We start from the raw sequence: 22,620 nt of genomic DNA, 5'->3' as shown, positions 1-22,620 counted from the left end.
TGTGGCGATAGTCTCGGGTATCGATAAGTTTTAAACGCCACAGCCGTATTACTGTTTGGTCAAATTTAGCACATTTGCGATATTTAAGTATTTTGTTTGCAGTGTGTTTGAATTGGACGGCAGATCAGTAAGGCAAAAATAATTACAGATAAACGCGTCTATCAATTGTTTTTCAACATTTTATCAACTTTTAATGTGTACCCGTGCGCGTTTGCGTGAATATAGTGCGAAAACTGTTAAACAGTCAAAACGCCGCGTTGCATGAAATCAAACAAGTGCGCATGCAAGTAAGTTGCACCGTGCATTAAGCTACGACTAAATACAATTTAGAATTCATTTGACTTCGATTTCAATTGTGGACTTAATTTGTTGTGTTGCTGGTTCGTGGTTGGCCATAAATAAAACGGTCTTGAAGGCGCGTTCGCGGCGCTCATTGTTTTGTTGTTGATTTGTCGATGTCGATTATTTGGGCCGAGGCCGGAGCCGGGGAATTGCCGCTTTGTCCATATGTCTAAATGAATGTGTGTGTGTGTTTTCTAGCCTACGGGTGTGAGTGTATGTGTGTATTTTTGCATATGCCGCGCATAATTGCAGGGAGGGTCGCTACCTGTCTGTGTGTACGTGTGTATTTGCGTCGTCTGGCTGGATGCGTCTGTGTGCGTGTTTGCGATTTTGCCAGTACAACAAGAATTGTATTGTGACAGACGCAGAGTTGCTCTGAGTGGTGAGAACTCTTTCTCTTTTATTGTTGAGGTTGTGGTGTTGGTGGTGGCCGTCGTGTGCTCTAAACAGGGTTGTTGCACTGTCCAAAATTGCAAGACATGCACATTTCATTGGCGTATGCCCAGCACACAGGGGCACAAAACCAATAAAAATTTATCCAATTGATTTTTGTGCAAACCACCTTTGGTGTTGTGTGTGTATGTTGTGTTGAGTGCGTGTGTGTCTGGGGCCCGCCACTAACGTGAGAGCGCTGGACAACACTGGCAGCTGGTGAATTCAAGTCGCTGTGGTGAGTTTTGTCTTTGTTGAGAAAAAAAATGTCGACGCGAAAAGTATTTAATCATTAGTCAGAAAAGCCCGTCTATGCGAATTCTGCAAATTGGGAAATCAATTCAGCCTGAAGATATAACACGACGTAAAACTGGATAAAGTGGCAAAAGCAAGGCGCAAGTTATGTAAATGAAAACGAGTGCAATATATGCAGCACACAAATTTGCCAGACTCTGCGACACGGTGGCGTTCCTGTCGACCACAAAGTGAAACTGAAGCGGGGAAAGTCGCACACGCATAGACACACACATACATATAGACGCAACATTGGCAAGAAGAAGATCAATAACAATAACGAGCAGCAGGAGTGAAGCCTCAGCACAAGATGGACAATTGCGACCAAGACGGTAGCTTTCGGCTGGGTCCGATCAAGGAGGAGGTCAAGCCTGACATATCCCAGCTAAATGACAGCAACAACAGCAGCTTCTCGCCCAAGGCCGAGAGCCCGGGCCCCTTCATGCAGGCCATGAACATGGTCAATGTCAACAACAACAATAATCCCAATCAGCAGCAGCAACAACAGCAGCAGCAACAGCAGCAGCAGCAATATCCGCCAAATCATCCGCTCAGTGGGTCAAAGCACCTGTGCTCCATATGCGGAGATCGAGCCAGCGGCAAACACTATGGTGTTTACAGCTGTGAGGGCTGCAAGGGCTTCTTCAAGCGCACGGTGCGCAAGGATCTCACATACGCTTGCCGGGAGAATCGAAACTGCATCATCGATAAACGGCAGCGGAATCGCTGCCAATATTGCCGTTATCAGAAGTGCCTCACGTGCGGCATGAAGCGCGAGGCCGTGCAGGAGGAGCGACAACGCGGTGCTCGCGCCTCCACCGGACGATTGAGCGGCGGCGGCGGTGGCGGTGCTGCCGGTGGAGCTGGCGGTGGCTCTGGCCCTGGCATTAGCGTAGGCGGCGGTGGTGTTGGCAGTGGCGCCAATAGCGCCTCCGATGAATTTATGCCCAACAGCGTATCCCGCGACTTCACCATCGAACGTCTCCTGGACGCCGAGCAGCGGGCGGAGGCGCTCAGCGGTGATCACGCATTGGCATTCCTGCGCGTCGGACCCAACTCGGAGGTGCAGCCGGACTATAAAGGCGCCGTCTCAGCGCTCTGCCAGGTGGTCAACAAACAGCTCTACCAGATGGTGGAGTATGCCCGGCTAATGCCCCACTTTGCCCAGCTGCCGCTCGACGATCAGGTGATCCTGCTGAAGGCGGCGTGGAACGAGCTGCTCATTGCGAACGTGGCCTGGTGCAGCATCGAGTCGCTGGACGAAGCGATCGCCGGGGTGGGCCATGACAGCGCCTTCGATCGGCGGTCACCGGTGCTGCAGCCGCAGCAGCTGTTCCTCAGCCAGAGCTTCTCGTACCATCGCAACAGTGCGATCAAAGCGGGCGTCCATGCGATCTTTGATCGCATACTGTCCGAGCTGAGCGTCAAGATGAAGCGCCTCAATTTGGATAGACGCGAGCTGTCCTGCCTGAAGGCCATCATCCTGTATAATCCGGACATCAGGGGCATCAAGAATCGTGAGGATATCGAGCACTGTCGCGAGAAGGTCTACGCCTGCCTCGACGAGCACTGCCGGCTGGAGCATCCGGGCGATGATGGGCGTTTCGCCCAGCTGCTGTTGCGATTGCCTGCGCTGCGTTCGATCAGTTTGAAGTGTTTGGATCATCTATTCTTCTTTCGCATCATCAGCGATCGGCCGCTGGATGAGCTGTTCATCGAGCAGCTGGAGTCGCAGCCGCCGCCGGGCCTGATCCTGAGGCCGGAGTGAATTCGATACGGCTTGTTATCGATCGATAATGTATCGCAGCATGTTGTCGATCGATTGTTTCATTGTGATTGAGTTTGTTTGCATTTCTCTGCCAACCACGCCTCCTGTACCCGACTTCCTCCTTCCTTCCCAATATTATTCTGAATGATCTGATCTATATTTCACTCTCTAATTAGTAACATGAATGTTATAAAATAATATACTAAATATGTAATGTATTTTTTTTTTTTTTTTTGTAATGATATATAATATATATACATATATATTATTTTAATATATATATAATTTTTTTTTATTTTTATTTTGCAAACTAGAAAATGTTTTCCTTAAGATTCAACGATAAAAACAAATTGAAAATAAAACATAGTTATATGAATGTGGCGTTGTCATAGTTATATATATATATACATATATCTGCTATATATGTATATATATGTGAATACCTACATACATATATGCATATATCAAATATAAGCAAATTGTAATTATTTCTTAAAATAATTGTATCCAAACGTTATAAAATACATGCGAATTAATATATATATATATGTATGTATATATATACATGTACATATATCTCTATCTCTCACTCTCTCTCTCTCCCTCTGTATGTATATATATACTGTATAACGTTTGTGTACGAAAGTGTTTTCTTTTACCTTGAATTTTGTCCCTGTTCGGAAGAAACGTCTTGCATTAGCGCCTGTGGCGCGCTCGTACAGTGAACGCACGTTAATCGCAACCCATTCGATGTCAGAAGCTTTTTATCGATTCGCTCTTGATTTGTCCTTGAAACCGAATCCATAAAAATATTAATAATTTGTATCAACATATATGTACATATATATGATTTTTATAATTTTTCAAAATGACGAAATCAACTTGCATTATATCATCAGCTATCCGATCAACATCGTTCGAAGATCTAGTTTATTGATAGAAGAAAATTATGGACATTATTTAGTCTTACAGTGAAGACTTTTCCGTCATATGTGTATATATAAATATATATATATTTTTAAATTAATGTTTCAACACTTTTCTATTTTAGTTTAGAAAAATTGTCGTAAATTCTCTTTTTGCAAGGTTTTCTTTCAGCCATTTTATTGTCAAAGCCAATTAACAAATTGGACAAGCGTTGGAAAAGTTGGAAGAAAAATGTTTCTCTAAGAAATTCTGGACTCAAAAATCCTTGGCATGCTTAAGCAACAGCAGATGATATTGGAGCATTTTCAAGAATCTGCAAAAATCGCTATTGGATAGAATAAACGGCGCTCCAATTGGAACAAAAAAGTGATAACACAAAGCGCGCGAATCCAATTGGGAATATCACCGCATTCATATTCAAGCAGTGTGTGATCCAATTGGAATCAAACAATTGCCATTCGCTCGTTCTTATTGGATGCTCTTCCGCTTGCTAATTTGATTTTTGTTTTGTTTTGTTTTTTTCTAAAGTTGCCCATGGCAATTGGATAATTGTATCAGAAAGCATTTAGTTTAGCTTTGTTAATAAAGTTGATGTTGAATTCGTGGCAGAGACTCACTTTCTTCCGCTGGTGTTTATAGCCATCTCTTTGGTAATTTGTCTGTCCGTCCGTCCATCCATCTGTTTGCCTATGGATTCGTGGCGGGCATTTCTTTCAATTTTTATTAAATTTATGTATGTTTTGCGTTCAAATAGATATTTTCAGAAACATGGTATTAACGCACAGAAGCTTTAAAAATAGATATTGTTTTCGAAAAAAAAAAAAAAAAACGAAAAAAACAAAAAGAATTTGCCGCTGACGACGCACAAAAAATGGGCCAAAAATAAATTATTTCTTCTTATTGGGCCGAGTTGCGATTAGTTGGGTGGGATGCGACCACGTAATACTCTGCCCCTCATGCTGCTGCGTCTTCCATCCAACCATTCATCCATCCAGCGTGTCTGTCTGGAAGTAGAGAGTGGCCGAGCAAGAGAGGGAGAGATATAGGCAGAGAGAGAGTGTGAATGAGTGGCTGCTGCTCCTTGGGAGAGCGAGCGAGTGAGCGAGTGACTGCGTGCTGCTCCTTGTGAGAGAGTTTTACTAACTCACCAATCCATATACATATACACATATGTATGTGTGTGTGTGTTTGTGAGTTGTATTTAGATTTGAGCTATAAAATGTTTAATAAAACTCATAAATAATCTGTCTATAAGCACAAAAATATATATTTATGCTGATATGTATAGTCTATATACATATATATATATATATATTTTTATATCGATATATACATATGAATGCACACACACACACACATAAATACATTTGTATATGTTCAATAGGCGGCATATTCAGAGTAGTTTTGCACGGAAAAACCAAGTGGCATGCCAATAAAATCATGTGTGTGCCGTCTTCAATGCCTCCCTTACCTACATACACACATACATACACTTAGTATGCATATATGTATGTTTGTATGTGTGTGTCGTTGTGTATTGGAAAAGAGTTTCTGAAGCGAAATTAACAATTTGCTATTTTTGTAGCCATGCGGGGGCGGTATGATGCGACAGTCCGACCCCGAACTGACAGACATACGGACGGACGGACAGACAGAAATCAACTAACAGACACGCATTGACCATCAGCAGCAGCAGCAGCAGCAGCAGCATCAAACAACAAGTTGTTGCTTTCACACAGGGTGACTTGATTTCAGCTGCGTGAGTGTGCGTTTGTTTGTCTCTTTTGTTGTTGCATTTCGAAAAGCTAACGGCATTCGCTCTAGCAGATTCTACCTGTTGTCACCGCTCTTGCATTCGTCTGCATATCGATAATTATCGAGCATGGCCGAGGCACGACGCGACGCACGCACACAGACACAGATTTACAAAAGCTAGCTCACTCACACACATACACGCCGCAGCATCAGCCAGCAGCAGCAGCAACAATTGTCTGTTGGTCGAATTCATACTTTCTTCTTTGTTTTTGCTTTGCCTTTCCACTGCTGCCACCCACTCCCACTGTGTGCATATGTATTGTTATGTGTGTATGCATGCTCGTGTGCGCTTGTGTGTTCGTGTGTTCGCTTCGGCGCATGCTCGTTCGGGCATCTTCGTGTGTTTGTATGTGACAAACGAGAGGCGATCGCCGTCGTGCATTTTGTTGTTCTTTTTGTTGCTGCTGCGGCTGCACAGTTTTCTTTGACTGTTGCTGTTGCTGGTGCTGCTGCTGCTGCTGCGCTGCTGCTGCCGCCGCCGCCACTTCTGGGTCGTCGCATACGTACGATATTCAGTTTTTGCTTCGCGACATCAGTTTTGAGTTGGCTATCAACGCGAGCGGGTCTTTCTCTTTGCAAGCGACAAACGTAGATATTTCCATCAAATTGTAGTATATTCCACATATATTGTTTTGTTGTTTTTTGTTATTGTTGTTGTTGTCGTTGTCGTTATTGTTGTTGGTTACAATACAAATCAAATTACCAAAAAATTTTTTTTTCATATTTTTTTTTCAAAAAGTAAAAAAAAAAACGATTTTTTTAAATTGTCATACAACACAGACACGAAAGAAGAAGAAAAGCGAAAAAGAAAGAAAAACTGTAACAAAAATAATAAATTTATATAGTTATTAATTTATTTTATTTTATTTTTTTTTTGGTTCAGACTTGTTCAAAAAGAAATACGTCAAAACATATATAGAGAAGCATATATATATAAATGTGTGTGTGTGTATATATATGCATATATGTGTATATATAACAGTAGATATATACATGTGTAATTATATATACATATACATACATACATACATATATATATATATATATCTAAAGAATAAGCTTTTTCAATTACGAATAACGAATCTGTTGTATGTGAGAGTGCGTGCGTGTGTGTGTGTGTGTGTGTGCGAGCTGGGTATAGATATATATGTGTATATATAAAGATACATACAAAACATATAGATACATATATCTGAATATATAGAATATTTATGTATATGTGTATATGTATAAACCGAAAATAAATACAAAAAAAAAGAACTGCTTAGATATCTGTGTTAAATACTTTTGAAAACGGAACGGAATTATATATATAAATAAACATATATATTATATTCATATATTCACATATGCATATACATATCTTGAAATTATAATGTATATATACAGATATAGCTAATATTCATATATCTAATAGTTCTTCAATCAAAGTCTAAAAGTCCTCCCCCATCCCCCTCTACACATCTATACATACGCACATCATGTCAGATCATCATACGCACCTACATGCGTTATGTATGTCCGACCATTTTTTTTTTTTTTTTTCATCTATTTTTTTTTCGAAAATCATTTCAAATTTGTACTAAATCCACAATCCAATCTGCCCGAAATTTCCAACCGCACCGCCCCGTTCCGTTTGCTCCCCTCTAAAAGTGTGTGTGTATGAGAGAGACAGAGAGTGAGAGAGAGAGAGGGAGATAGAGAGAGAAGAAGAAGATAAACCGTACGGCACATGCGTTGACGTTAACGCCGAAAATAAAATTTGAAAAACATACTATTTTTAAAACTATACCAATGCGAAACGGAACGAGATGGAACGAAACACAACGAAACCAAGCAAAAGCGAATGTGAACAAAATAATTAAGTAGCAAATTATCGTGTTATACAACGGCTTTTTATACATATGTATCTAAATGTGTATGTATGTATATATAAATATATTATTTTGATATATGTATATATGATATATATTCTGAACTGAACTTGGCTTTTAGCACTCTATTCTAGTTTTTTTTCGAATTTGATTTCGAGCTCGAAAAGACAAACACCTGTATATGCCCTTTGTGCAACAGTTCAGCTGGCTTCCGCTTCCCTTAGTTCGCATTTCCGTTTCCGTTTCTATTTGCTAATCAATTGTTTATCGATCAATCGTTCTATCTCTGTCTTGCTCTCACTCTTTCGCTTTGCCCATTGCAGATATACAATTTGAAGGATTATCTTGAAACGAACATATATATTTATATATAAATATGTATATCTATACAATTTGTTGTCTTTAGTTTAAATGTCAAGCCAAAAGTGAATCGAGCAATAAAAAAAAAATAAATAAATAAAAGAAACAACAGTTGATTGAAGTTTACGAGTTAAGACCACCTGTCGAACCAGCTAAAATCTATCGAACCAACTTCGAATTCCGACAAATTATTAGTTCTGAGATTCTGAAATCCACACAAGAGCACACACACACACGCACGTATACGCACACGCACACAGAGACGACCAGCAACTGCAACTAATGAAAAACAAAATAATTTAAAACTTAAATTTAACAATAATAAATACAACAAATAGAAACAAACAAAAAATATATAAGAAAAGTTACCCAAACGAAGTAATTAAGAAAAGTGCAACCCTACTACCCCTCTGCCCCCCCGATCATAATCGACAGCAGCAACAGCAACTGCACCACCAGCAACTGCACCTAACGAAACAGCCACAAAATGATGATGGAGAACGGTATCTCCATGGAGTACGGCGATGGCTACATGGAGCAGGAGGAGGAATGGGAGCGCGAGGGATTGCTCGATCCGGCGTGGGAGAAGCAACAGAAGAAGGTGAGTGCGACACCAAAGATTATTCCAAATTCTATATAATTCGATTTCGATTTCAACTTGATCTTGAGACGATCCACACAGATCGTTGGCCAAGTTAAGATGTGGCGAGTGTCAAGTACAAGTAGATTTAGCCAGCCATTCTTTCCACTTTCCACTTTCCACTTGTCCCATTCTTATCAATTCGGAAAACTGAAAGATTTATTTTTGAACTGAAACTCTGAATGCTTGTCTATAAATAAAGCTCTAATATTAGCCCCATATAGGAAATTTGGCCAAGAAAATGTTTATTTATGCCGAAGTTTTCTGCCAAAGTTTCTATTATTTCATTTGACAAATCATCAATTCTAGCAGCTATTAGAAAACATGGGCACGGGATTGTTGTCGTCTACGTCTAGCCAGCTACATACATACATGCATACATGGCCAGTCAGTGTTGCCAGACTGGTTAATAGCTAACGGTTAAAGAGCATCAGTTGAACACAGATGCGAAACAGCATGAAATACATAATATAGAAATGTTTAGCTATAGCTAACACACACACGCACATGTATGTGTGTGTGTGTGTGGCTGTATATTTCTTCGATTATGTTTCAATATTTGTGCAGGGTAGACGTGGCGGGACAGGGCGGTGTGAGGCAGGGCTGGGCAGGCAAGCGAAAAGCTCAGCGCGCATTTTATAAATAGAAACATTTCATGGTTCTTTTCTCGAAATGTTTGAAATATGTTGTACGAAAATAAATAAAGCGTTGTTGTAGTAGTAGTAGTTGTTGTTGTTGTCGTTCAGTTAAAAACATTTTGCGCCACAATCATTTATCACTGGAAGCCTCCAAATGCCTGAGACAAAGTTAGTTCCAACAATTTGCCTCTCTGCCTATTGATAACTTCACAAACTATTTGCCTTACCTCTCACTCACTCTCTCTCTCTCTCTCCCCCACTCTCGCTCCATATCTCTCACAAAACACACACACACACACACATACATATAGCTGAAGGTTATATATGCGATGTTCCATTCAATTATGTTGCGCGTATTTCTTATTGCCTGTCACTTCTCCACTACCCACCTCCCCCACCTCCTGCTCCACCTGTCCCACCTGCCCCAGCCCACCCCCTGTCACTCTCACTCGCACTCTTTAGTGCAGTGCCGCTTTATTTGTTTGCTTGTTCTGTGTGTGTGTGTATATTTTTTTTTTCCAGCGGAAGCAACTGCCGTTACCTGACAACAACAACAACAATAACATGCCACTGCCACTGTCTGAATTGTTGCTCAATTGATCGCTTTCGAGATCGCTCAGATGTGTGACTCAATGGCACACAGGCACACATACATACATATATACATATGTACATATGTATGTATGTAGCTTTCCAGCCACATAGTAGTCTGATAAGTCAGATTCAATCAGATTGCCAAAATGAAAACCCAAAATATCCCGCCCCCACCTGCCCATGCCCGCTGTTAATCACTTAACAATGTGTAGAAAAATGTTCGGTTTATTTAATTGCCAATTTGGCAACTATTTTAATTGTTGTTGCTGTTGTTGTTGTAGTTGTTGTTGGCTTTGCTCTTTCCTCTTTTCTTGTTGGCTGCAAATGAAGCGCAGCAAATAATGATTCAACACAATTGCTTTTTGTTGTGCTCTTGTATTTGTTACCAACAACAACAAGAGCAGCACACAAAAAATTATTCAGTTATTTTTGTGCATATACATAATTCTAAAAATTGTTTCAAAACAACAACAACAACAACGACAACAACGAAAATATCACGAAAATTTAGTGCAAGGTTGCGGTTTTGACACGCTGCTTCATGATATGCTTATAGAGGGGGTGGGCCGCAGCTGGGTAGGCGCGACGCGTCGCAGCAATTTGCAATTATAAATAGCCAGCAATAAGCTAAAGAACTGCATATTCCACATAGAGGGAGAGAGAGTGTGAGTGTGAGTGTGAGTGGAAGAGAGATGGAATGATATGCAGTGCAATGACAAATTAGAATATGGCTGCTGCAGGAGGTTGCCACCTGATTAAAAACATTTTAATGATTGAGCTTGACATACAGTCATGCACACACGAACACACACACACACACACGCGGACACTCAGCCATACACACTCACATCTGGTATATGCGTACTCCGTTGATCTATATATAAATTTCGTAATCGTAAATTACCGCACAACAGAATTTCGTCTCGTCATTATGGGAGAGACGCAGCGCAGTTAAAATGTATAATGAAAGCAACAAATTGTTGTCGTTGCTGTTATTGTTGTTGGCATTTCTGTGTTTACATTGGCCAAAATGGCAGGCTGATGACTGTGTGAACAAGCTAACTGGGGGTACGGGGGGGCAGGAGACGGCGACCTGTGGGCGGCCAAGCAGGTGAGCTTGTGGGCGTAGGCTGTTTATTGTTTTCGAATCTTGCACTTGCTCTCACTCTCTCCACACATATGTGTATGTGTGTGTGTGTGTGTATGATTCAGCAGCCTATGCGTCATCGGCAGTGCACCACACATACATACATGCATATGTATATCTATACATATACATACAACATGCCTCTCAGGTGTTAGGCAATTGCCAGCTGGCAGGATTGCCATAGACAATGACTAAACTAAAAATCAAAAATTGAAAAAAAAAAAATACCAGTGTTAGACAATTGCGACGCATTTTGACAGCCACTTAGCGGCAAACGCACTAATCGTATGCGTGTGTGTGCCTAAATAATACCCTATTGACTTTTTGCAACTAATTTTTGCCAAAAAGCATCGCGCTTGCTCTTCACCCCATTACGCGCTGTTGTCGACGTTGGTTTGATTTAATTTGATTTTGTTTTCTGTTTGTTTTTTTTTTTTTTGGGTTTTTTTTTTCGGTTTGTTTTTTTTCGGCGTGTGCGAAAGAGTCCATGCTATGAGGCCGCTCAAATTACATTCGGCTAAAAATGGTGTGTGCGAGAGAGCGAGTGCGCATCGCATCGTGAGCTTTTATTTTAATATGATTTTGTTTTTGTTTTCTGTGAGTGTTAATTTTTTTTTTTGAGCAAAAAAGCTCCCGGCGTTTGTCTTTTGGCGCGTGCGCATTTCTTATTGCCTCGATTGCTCAATCGCCAGAGAGGAGCTGATCGGCGTAGGCAACGGGCAGCTGCGTCTGCGGCTGTGGATGCTGCAGCTCTGCCCGATAACGGTAATCGCGCTGAGCGCAGCTTTAACTATTAAAAGAAGAAAAAGAAAAAAAAAAAAAAACGGCAGAAGCAAAGCAAACGGGTTGACGGCGGAATGCGGCAGGCACTTAGCTAGTCAACGCTGCACACATGCATGCATATACATACATGCATACATATATAAATAAATCTATGTATGTATGCACATGCATGTCTGTATGTATGCAGCCGAGTAGCGGTAAGCGCCAACGACTCGTTTGGCAACGCACTCAAACTGCAGCTTACCTACCACTCCCTGGCACTCTTTTCCCCTAACCCACCACAGCATTCTATTTGTGTGTGTGTGTGTGTTTGTGTTTATTGCTCTCTTTTCTGCTGCGCTGCTGGCCTAGTTGAACGTGTTATTGTTTGTGTGGGTAATGTAATGCAGAGGTAATCTGTCCCCAGCGCCCGTTTTGATCGTCACACAGAGAGGGAGAGACAGAGAGAGAGAGCGGGCGAGAGATAGAGAGAGATGCAGACAGCGATTTGCATTAACAGTTGCATTTCTTGTTCTTTGAGCTCTTCCACGTTTTCCGTTTGCTCGTCTAAGCTCGTCTTAAAGCCGCGACAACCATAACAGCATCCAACAATCTAAGCGAGTTGCTTGGCGACCTGTCCCATTGTATCATGCACGCACGTAACTGTAAGCAGCTAAATGGCCAATAAACCTGCAGCCGGCTATACGTTCCCATTCTTCTTGCACTTCTTCTTTCTTTTTATTGATGTGTGTGTTTCTTTTTAACATACATACATATATTTTCATTTCAACTTTTTTTTTTTATCTTTCACCCAATTTTCTAATAAGTTTCCCATCTGGAAACGCTGTTGTCCCTATGCGCTTGCGTAGCGGTTCTTTCATTGTTATGCATATTGCTATCATTTATACATATACATACATACATGTGTCGACTAGGTAACAGTGTGCTTGTGTGCGTGCGCCCGCGCTTTCCTTTTCACTGTTGGATCACTTGAACGAAATTCATGTGAATGGCCAAGCACAAACATTTGCCTACTCACACAGACACACAAACACACACACACACACACATACACACAGGGAGACCCGCTCGACTATTAGCAGCTGCATTTCTGTGGGCGTGTGGGCGCGCCATTGTATGCCGTAATATTTGTGCATGTGTGTGTGTGTGTGTACGTGTGTGTGCCTTTAGGTACTTGTGTGTGCGAGCTTTTTGCTCAGCAACAACATTAAGCCTGTTGTAAGTTTACAAGCACCAAACAGCAGAAACGCAGACGCAGACGACGACGACGACGTCGACGACCAAAATAATGAAGTGTGTGCAAAAACAAAAAAGAACAAAAAAAAAAAAAAACAAGAAGAGAAAAACAACAAAACTGGTTTATATTTTTGTACATACAAACAGACATCTCTACATTGTCTTTTCTTGTTTTCTCTTTGTTCTTGCTGTCTGTCCCCATTCGGTGAAAAATAACTGCAACTGTCAGCCGCTGTCGCTGTCGCCGTCGCAGTCGCAGTCGCAGTTGGCGCTGCGGCGCTGCAGCTGCAGCCTTGCCAGACCGGCCCAACTGATTCACGCCGCTCAGGGAAATGCTAGGAAAAATTCAAAGAAAACTTACCAATCCTGCTGCTCAAAACGCTCTTTAATCTTTCTCTCTAATGCAATTAATTACTATATCTAGTAGCTTAGCTAGATTTTTAATGCATTTTTCAGATTGATTCTAGATGGTGCTGCTAGATAGATATGATATACATGATGGCATAGAATTTAATCTACTAGAATTTATAATATGATAGAGTCAATGGCATTTGTTATATTTAAGAAACGTTCTTCAATTTCCCGAGTTCCTTGTAGGATTCTTAATGGAAAAGCCAGACTTGTGTAAGGTGATTTAAAGCTTTAGAGCTAGAGACAAATATTCTGAAGTGGAAATTATTGAAAGTAGTTAATCAACTTGACTTGACAATCGATGCAGATTTGTATCGTTATTTATCGATATCCATTATATAGAACCTATCTAAATTTCCATCTATCCTGCTCCACAGACATTTACCGCGTGGTGTAACAGTCATTTGCGTAAAGCTGGCACCGCCATCGACAATATCGAGGAGGACTTCCGCAATGGCCTTAAGCTGATGCTGCTGCTGGAGGTGATCTCTGGCGAGACGCTGCCCAAGCCCGATCGCGGCAAGATGCGTTTCCACAAAATCGCGAATGTGAACAAGGCGCTGGACTTTATTGCATCGAAGGGCGTCCATCTGGTGTCCATTGGCGCTGAGGAGATCGTCGATGGCAATCTGAAAATGACGCTCGGCATGATCTGGACGATCATTCTGCGCTTCGCCATCCAGGACATTTCGGTCGAGGAGATGACCGCCAAGGAGGGTCTGCTATTGTGGTGCCAGCGCAAGACGGCGCCCTACAAGAATGTCAACGTACAGAACTTCCATCTCTCGTTCAAGGTAAGAATGACGTTCGCTCTCTCCCTCCCTCTCTCTCTCTCTCTCTCCCGCTCTTTATATGAATAATCATTTGTGCTCTGCTTGCAGGACGGTCTGGCATTCTGTGCCCTCATCCATCGTCATCGTCCAGATCTGATCGACTATGCCAAGCTATCCAAAGACAATCCTCTGGAGAATCTGAACACTGCCTTCGATGTTGCTGAGAAATATCTAGATATTCCAAGGATGTTGGATCCAGATGGTATGTTGTTCCAACAGCTCGTCCTCCCTATGCCCTAGTTAGCCATAATGATCTTGTAATTAAGTTAAGTCTTAGGGCATTTCGTACATTGTAATGATCATACCTAAAATTGAAATTTAAATTCTCTTGATGCACATCAACAACGATGACCAACCAAACAACACACAGATTTAATCAACACTCCGAAACCGGATGAACGTGCCATCATGACGTACGTCTCCTGCTACTATCACGCCTTCCAGGGAGCCCAACAGGTTGGAAATGTGACGCATGTACCCGAACCCACAAGACAATACACCTACGTCCCGAATAATTACAATGTGACTAAACTTCACATCTCGATACACATAAATATGATATATCTATTCCATTTCTCGTTCTATATATATATACACCATTTGTATATATATATCTATCTATATATATATATACATATATTGCAGTTTGTTTTTTGGCAAACCATGAAAAAACATATGCCAAGACGCTGCCTTTGATGTTGCGCTCGTTGAAGCTTTGCTCTGGCCACGGCTGAAAGCTGCCAAAACAAACAAAAGCTCGCAAAGCGAAATCCGTTCACTAACAAACTCCACACTAATACGAGAAGAGGCGCGGGCATTGGTATTGGTGAGCTTTCGAAGCTCTTACAGCATGCACAGCCGTCGAGCCAATACATGTTTGCCATCTGTGTGAAAGCTCGCTCTCGCTCTCTCTTTCTCTCTGCCTCTCTCTCCCTAATCATTTGCTGTTGCTGCTGCTGCATGCTGCATTAATTGGAATGCAAATTTGATCTGATTCGGCTGATGTCAATCACATTGTACTATCACATTAATATACATATATACATATACATACATATATATATATATTACCGTTATCTTATGTATTATCCGTGTTATATATTATTCATACTTGATATCGCACTGGCCACTCGGACCATGCTCTGGCGTCTGCATTTTGGGAGAGCATTGCCCGAGTTCCTCTGCGCATTCCCTGTTCCATATCCATGTGCTCTAATCTCTAGGCATGCCTTAAGTTATGAATGTTAAGCTACTAACGCGCTCAATATGCGATACGATATTACGATATTACGATATTATTGTAAACAACTATTTTCTAGCTAAGCATAAAGAGCAGACGGCTACAGTGAAAGCTCGCAAAGTGAACAGGATATAAAATTAGTGATAAATAAATAGATGAATGAAGTAAGGCTTTAAATATTCAATCATAGAGTTTTGCATCTCAAAATTCATCTTGATTTAGTTAATTCAAGGAAATTCTTAGTCTACATACATGAAGTTAGCTGCGTTTGGTTTGGTTCCTTTGGGCGAGCTTTCACTGTACCGGCTGCTGACTCTGGCAGATACATAGATCTTATTGTAATTGTATATTGAGTGTCTGCCATATGCCAATTTGCCTGCCGAATTCACTAACCGAATAATTAATTCATTTGTATGTTTTGTTGCTTTTCTCTCTCTCTGTCTCTGTTTCTCTCTCTCTCTCTTATATCTACTTCTCGCGATTGCAAATGCGCTCATCAACAACGCCATTAACAACAACAACAACAACAACAATTACTCTGCTACCGCTACCGCTACAACAACAACAACAACGACTCTCCCAACAAATAATATGCATATCGAATCGATAACGATAACGATTACAACAACAACACCACCACCACCACCACCACCACCACCATCATCATGATCACCAACCACCAATCAATACATCCAACGATCATACACAGATTTGCAGAATACTGCATTGCCAGATGAAAGAGCGGTCATGACCTACGTATCATCGTACTATCACTGTTTCAGTGGCGCTCAAAAGGTCTGTTATACACGCACACACACACACACACATACATACCTATATATATATACATAGACCTCACACATCTACATTTTGCTAAGGAAAACCTTCACCGATAACAGTTATCGCTGAGTTATCGATCAGTTTAGAGTACAGCAGAGAGCATTCCATGTTCCGTTTCCAGCATTCCACCTACCAACGTTTCATATCGTGTCATGGCTAAATCCATTATTGCAGCAGTTTATGCCAGCTAAAGGTGTTTCATTCCATTTGTTTCAAGCGCACAAACGATCGTTTCATTCCACTTGGACCAGCTCTAGTGACATATGCAAACAGTTGATTCAATCGAATCTCCGATAGGCGTCAATCATGTTCTATTCCATTCCGTTCCATGCACATGCACGCATTCACAGACACACATACACCCACTTCGCTCTCTCTCTCTCTCTCTTTCTCCTTGACGCCCCGCAATGGAATTGAGGCCATCGACACATCGAAGGGAACTTTGCATCCTTTATACCCTGAGAACTTTGGGAACGCTGCTTGCGCCTGCTTTGAATGGTCTTTGATCACTAACGCTCCAATTGGACTTGCCTATATACATACCTATATACATACATACATAGCTTGCGCCGTTACGTTTAAATGTCTTGCTGTGTTCGTGCGTGCGTTCGTTCGTTCGTTCGTTCGTTTGTTTCGTTTTGTTTTGCTCTCAATTCATTCTGAGTTGGTATTCCGATCGACACTCAGAGTAATTGGCTGGCGCATCAGGGGTTTAACTAACAGAAATTCTTCCAAACTTGACAATCGGCAGGCGGAAACGGCGGCAAATCGTATTTGCAAGGTGCTCAAGGTTAACCAGGAGAATGAACGCCTCATGGAGGAGTACGAGCGTCTGGCCAGCGATGTAAGTGACCTCGATCCGTTTCATTTCGTTCGTTCGTTCCGTTCCGTTCCGTTCGCACCCTCCTAATGATGTTTCTCGTCCGTTTTGGCTTAGCTGCTGGAATGGATTCGCCGCACAATGCCATGGCTGAACTCGCGCCAGGCGGACAACTCGCTGGCCGGCGTACAGAAGAAGCTCGAGGAGTACCGCACGTACCGTCGCAAGCACAAGCCGCCACGTGTTGAGCAGAAGGCAAAACTCGAAACTAACTTTAACACGCTGCAGACGAAACTGCGTCTGTCCAACCGTCCAGCCTACTTGCCCACCGAGGGCAAGACCGTGTCTGATATCTCAAATGCCTGGAAGGGCCTCGAGCTGGCCGAGAAGGCGTTCGAGGAATGGCTACTGGCTGAGACCATGCGCCTGGAGCGTCTCGAACATCTGGCCCAGAAGTTCAAGCATAAGGTACGTTCACCCTGCAACTGATCCTGATGGGAGCTTTGTTTGACTTGCGATTCCATTGTCATAGGCCGATGCTCACGAGGACTGGACACGCGGCAAGGAGGAGATGCTGCAGTCCCAGGACTTCCGTCAATGCAAGCTCAACGAGCTGAAGGCCCTCAAGAAGAAGCACGAAGCCTTTGAGTCTGATCTGGCCGCCCACCAGGATCGCGTCGAACAAATCGCCGCCATTGCCCAGGAGCTGAAGTAAGTGCAGCTGTTGCCCCTCGACAAGTTTCGCGATAATCCTGTCCTACGCCTAATCCAGTGTCACACTGAATCTCTATCAATTTTATATTCAATTATTATCTCAATGCTAACCGCTGGGCAACAACGCAAAGTGTGAGGTTAGATTCGTTAGATCGTTGCGCCTTTGCGCGAGTCTTTATATCAAAATTCATATTCACTCACTCTTAACCATCTGCTTCCACGATCATCATCATTATCATCGTCTTACTTTGAGATTATGATTTCAATATCTTGAAATCGCTTAAACATTTCATGTTCATCAGCTCCATAGAGCCATATATCGCATGAGATCTAAATAAAGTTTTGGTAGATGCATTCCTCAGCAAAACCAATCTCAGGATTGACTCTAAGCATCAGGATTAAGTCGAAGAATAAGAGAATCCAAAGAATTTGTTTATATCAATAATCAATACGATCATCGCACTCATCATTCTTGATCATTAGCAATGGAATTCAACTATTTCATCATCATATTTGATCATCAAACATCAAATCATATGAAGATCAGCAAGGATCAATCGAAAAACCAATCTCAGGATTGACTTAAAGCATCAGTACTGAGACAAGATTAAGAGAACCAAGAGAATTAGTTTAGATAATCAACACAATCGTCACACTCATCATTCATTAGCATTAGCAATGGAGTTTAACTATTTCATGATGATCAAACATCAAATAAGATCAAGATCGAGTTTTGATAGATGAATTCCTCACCAATCTCAGGATTGACTCTATCAGTACTGAGACAAGATTAAGAGAACCAAGAGAATTAGTTTAGACAATCAACACACTCATCACACTCATCATTCATGGTCATTAGCAATGGAGTTAAACTATTTCATGATGATCAAACATCAAATAAGATCAAGATCGAGTTTTTATAGATGTATTCCTCGGCAAGGATCAATCTAAAGACCAATCTCAGGATTGACTCAATCAGTACTGAGACAAGATTAAGTGAACCAATAGAATTAGCTTATATAATCAACTTGATCATCCCGATCATCCCACTCATCACTCATGATCATTGGCAATGGAATTTCGACCATTTGATCTGGTGACTCGAACGCGACTCTAACACTTGCTTTGGTTCTTGCAGCACTCTGGAGTATCACGATTGCGTGTCGGTGAATGCGCGCTGCCAGCGCATCTGCGATCAGTGGGACCGCCTGGGTGCCCTGACCCAGCGCCGTCGCACCGCTTTGGATGAGGCTGAGCGCATATTGGAGAAGATCGACATCTTGCATTTGGAGTTCGCGAAGCGTGCGGCGCCGTTCAACAACTGGCTGGACGGCACACGCGAGGATCTGGTGGATATGTTCATAGTGCACACCATGGAAGAAATACAGGGCCTGATCCAGGCGCACGATCAGTTCAAGGCGACGCTCGGCGAGGCCGATAAGGAGTTCAATCTGATTGTGAATCTGGTGCGCGAGGTGGAGTCGATTGTCAAGCAGCACCAGATACCCGGCGGCCTGGAGAATCCCTACACGACCCTGACGGCCCACGATATGACACGCAAGTGGACCGATGTCCGCCAGCTGGTGCCCCAGCGCGACCAGACGTTGGCCAACGAGCTGCGCAAGCAGCAGAACAACGAGATGCTGCGCCGCCAGTTCGCCGAGAAGGCCAATGTGGTCGGTCCCTGGATCGAGATGCAGATGGATGCCGTGACAGCGATAGGCATGGGTCTGCAGGGCTCCCTCGAGGATCAGCTGCATCGCCTCAAGGAGTACGAGCAGGCCGTGTACGCATACAAGCCGAACATTGAGGAGCTCGAGAAGATCCATCAGGCCGTACAGGAGTCGATGATCTTCGAGAACCGCTACACGAACTATACGATGGAAACGCTGCGCGTCGGCTGGGAGCAGTTGCTCACCTCGATCAATCGCAACATTAACGAGGTGGAGAACCAAATACTGACACGCGACTCCAAGGGCATCAGCCAGGAGCAGCTGAACGAGTTCCGTTCCAGCTTCAATCATTTCGATAAGAATCGCACCGGCCGCCTGACGCCCGAGGAATTCAAATCGTGCCTCGTCTCGCTGGGCTACTCGATCGGCAAGGATCGCCAGGGCGACATGGACTTCCAGCGCATCCTGGCCGTTGTCGATCCCAACAATACAGGCTATGTTCACTTCGATGCCTTCCTCGATTTCATGACCCGCGAGAGCACCGACACCGACACCGCCGAGCAAGTCATTGATTCCTTCAGAATCCTGGCAGCCGACAAGGTGAGCACTGAACTGAACATGCCCATAATATTACTCTATACTCTATATAACGCGTATCCTTTCCGTTCAGCCATACATATTGCCCGATGAGCTGCGCCGCGAATTGCCACCAGATCAGGCCGAGTACTGCATCCAGCGCATGCCCCCCTACAAGGGACCCAATGGAGTGCCCGGCGCCCTGGACTACATGTCGTTCAGCACAGCTCTCTATGGCGAGACCGATTTGTAAACGCACTCGATCATCCACTCTACAAGCACACTTCACACAGACACACACACACAAACACACACACGAACACCCGCACACAAACACACACATACAGAGATATACACAAACACACACACACACACGCACTCACTCACTCACACACACAGAGAGCTCGTCGGGTGGCAATCAGGCCGCAAAAGAAAAAATCATATAATAATTGCTAAATTTTAATAATAATAATATTAATAAACATAGATTTATTATTATGCTACACTCGTAAAGCTTAAAATTCAAGAAAGATGAGAGAAACATTATAATTTTTTTGCAAATTATATATTGTACTTACTATGCATATATATATATATATATATCTCGATATATATCTCATACATTACATTACATTAAATTACATACATTACATTACATTGCATCCATCTTCTTCAAGCCAATTGTAAAACAGAATGAAAAACAAATGCATATCGAATATCTAAAAGAAAACAAAACAACAAAACATCTAAACCATTATTTTTTGAAATTTATGTTAATAAAACAAACAACAACAAAAACCAAAAAAAAAAAAAACAAAAACAAAACCAAAAAACAATCAAAACAAGTTCTATACAACACGAAAACTGTGGCAGTGGCACAATCGATAAGAGAGAGATAGATAGATGCACACTGAGAGTAAGACAGAGAGAGAGAGAGAGAGAGATAGGTTGAGAGACAGAGAAAGAGAGATACATACGAACAGCACACCAATAAAATGCACTAAAGAGAGCGAGCGAGCGAGAGAGAGATAGAGAGAGAGAGAGATGGCACTACATAATAGATGGAGTACAGGCAGAAAACATAACACTCTAAACACAAATGAAACAGCCAATAAAGTAAACTATATATATATACATATATATATATGTACATATATACACATATATGTATGTATGTATATACCTATTTATTCATGTAAAGAAACACGCTCATATTGTATTTATTTATTATATTTTTATTTTCCATTTAGTATCTCGGTTTTTCAGCATTACAAATTCAACTTGAAATATTGGACAATCTTACATTACACACACACACACAGTTAAACAGACTCACATATACGAGCAAGTGAAGTAAATAAACTATTTTTGGTGATATTGTGTTTTAATATGCAATGTCGATTTCATTTGGAATAAAGCGAAAAGAAGAAGCTTTAATACGAAATGGAATAAGAAATGGAATTTCGAAACTATAATTCAAAGTAGGATTTCAAAACCCCAAGTGGGAAATGGAATATCAGAACTAAGAAATTTTGAAGCTTGAATGCGAAATGACATTTGGAAGCTATTATCAGAAATGGAGCAATTATGCGAAAGGTGATTTCGAAACATCGGAATTATAAGAAGTAATACTTCAAAATTTTTGAAGATTTAATGGTAAATGGAATTTTGTAGCTGGTATGCGATAAGGAACCTCAAATCGATGACGTTTCAAAACGAAATCTAATATCGAAACTCAGAAATTGCGATGCAAAGCGGAATTTCGGATAAAAGAAATTTCGCAATTGTGATAAGAAATCAAAATATCGAAACTGCAAAACTCTAATGCGAAACAGCATTTCAAAATCGTTTTAGACTGAAATGCGAAATGGTGTTTTCAAATTTCGGTGCGATAATGCGAATTGGAATTCCGGAATCGAGATACGATGAAAATACAAGCGAGCTCTTACGAAATGTATTTCACGATTCAGCAGCTGTAGGCGCCCGGAGGTAGACTATACTAAAAGACATCGAATTTTCACTGGAAACTCGGTTTGAAATAGTTGCTGAAAAGTTCTCAAACCGAGACTTAGGCCTAGATAAAGATTTCACTCAATTTTCGGCTTTTATGTAGATATTTGCTGTGCAACAAAATCGCGCGCAGCTTTCAATTTATTTCAGATAAAAAGAAAAAAATAATGGGAAAAAAAACCAGGATTTGTATGTATATACAGAGCCAGCATATATAAATAGGATTTATTTTGAAAATGTTCTCGCAGCTGATTGGGATCCTTCTTTGCTTACAGGTCTATTCAACTGAATTTAACACATAGCTAAACGTAAGTAAAATTTGTATACAAGTTGTATTTCATAAAAGTGCATTAGATGATACAGGCACACACACACACATACATACTGACGTACACACGTACACACACACACACACACACGCATGCACACGTGAAGGCAAAGTTTGCATCAATTTTGGTCCATTTGAATGGGCTCGTAGGACCCATGACATTTCGACGCATCAGTTGGACAAGTATATATATATGTATATATATGAATATATTATGTATATGTATATATAGTTTCTATGTCTATTAATAAATATGCATTTACTCTCTTTGCTTTTGCTTTTTGCAGGCTAAACGACAACCGAAATATACTCAACATTCATAATT

At 41.7% G+C, this 22,620-nt stretch overlaps 2 protein-coding genes across 13 annotated transcripts; both read left to right on the top strand.

Annotated features, from left to right (window-relative positions):
* Window positions 1–78: 78 nt before the first annotated feature.
* Actn (alpha actinin) lies at window positions 79–21,347 on the top strand. Of its 12 annotated transcripts, XM_089263787.1 has the most exons (11): window positions 79–287; window positions 7,776–8,413; window positions 13,639–14,055; window positions 14,143–14,296; window positions 14,465–14,616; window positions 16,926–17,018; window positions 17,112–17,462; window positions 17,527–17,705; window positions 18,847–19,981; window positions 20,052–20,229; window positions 20,295–21,347. In XM_089263787.1, the coding sequence occupies exons 2-10, from the start codon at window positions 8,300–8,302 to the stop codon at window positions 20,208–20,210; spliced, it is 2,754 nt and encodes a 917-aa protein (XP_089119913.1). In that variant the 5' UTR covers window positions 79–287; window positions 7,776–8,299; the 3' UTR covers window positions 20,211–20,229; window positions 20,295–21,347. The 12 variants fall into 12 exon arrangements, with proteins under 12 accessions (XP_089119913.1, XP_089119914.1, XP_030243819.1 ...); XM_089263788.1 differs by having other exon boundaries at window positions 8,251–8,413; window positions 20,052–21,347; XM_030387959.2 differs by having other exon boundaries at window positions 8,248–8,413; window positions 20,052–21,347.
* usp (retinoid X receptor ultraspiracle) lies at window positions 328–3,418 on the top strand. The gene has a single exon (XM_030387967.2). The coding sequence runs from the start codon at window positions 1,379–1,381 to the stop codon at window positions 2,834–2,836; it is 1,458 nt and encodes a 485-aa protein (XP_030243827.1). The 5' UTR covers window positions 328–1,378; the 3' UTR covers window positions 2,837–3,418.
* Window positions 21,348–22,620: the final 1,273 nt, after the last annotated feature.

This window comes from Drosophila navojoa, chromosome X (assembly GCF_054131105.1).
Source record: "Drosophila navojoa isolate 15081-1374.11 chromosome X, UAZ_NAV_1.0, whole genome shotgun sequence".
Taxonomy (NCBI): domain Eukaryota; kingdom Metazoa; phylum Arthropoda; class Insecta; order Diptera; family Drosophilidae; genus Drosophila; species Drosophila navojoa.
The sequence above is the reverse complement of the archived record's forward strand: the minus strand, read 5'-3'. Positions and strand labels throughout refer to the sequence as shown.

Excerpts from the sequence above, each read along its gene's own strand:
- usp (XM_030387967.2), top strand. The coding sequence starts at position 1,379 with ATGGACAATTGCGACCAAGACGGTAGCTTTCGGCTGGGTCCGATCAAG.
- Actn (XM_089263788.1), top strand. The coding sequence starts at position 8,300 with ATGATGATGGAGAACGGTATCTCCATGGAGTACGGCGATGGCTACATG. Across the intron at positions 17,463-17,526 it reads CCCAGAAGTTCAAGCATAAG|GCCGATGCTCACGAGGACTG; the intron begins GTACGTTCACCC and ends CCATTGTCATAG. Across the intron at positions 17,706-18,846 it reads GCCATTGCCCAGGAGCTGAA|CACTCTGGAGTATCACGATT; the intron begins GTAAGTGCAGCT and ends TGGTTCTTGCAG.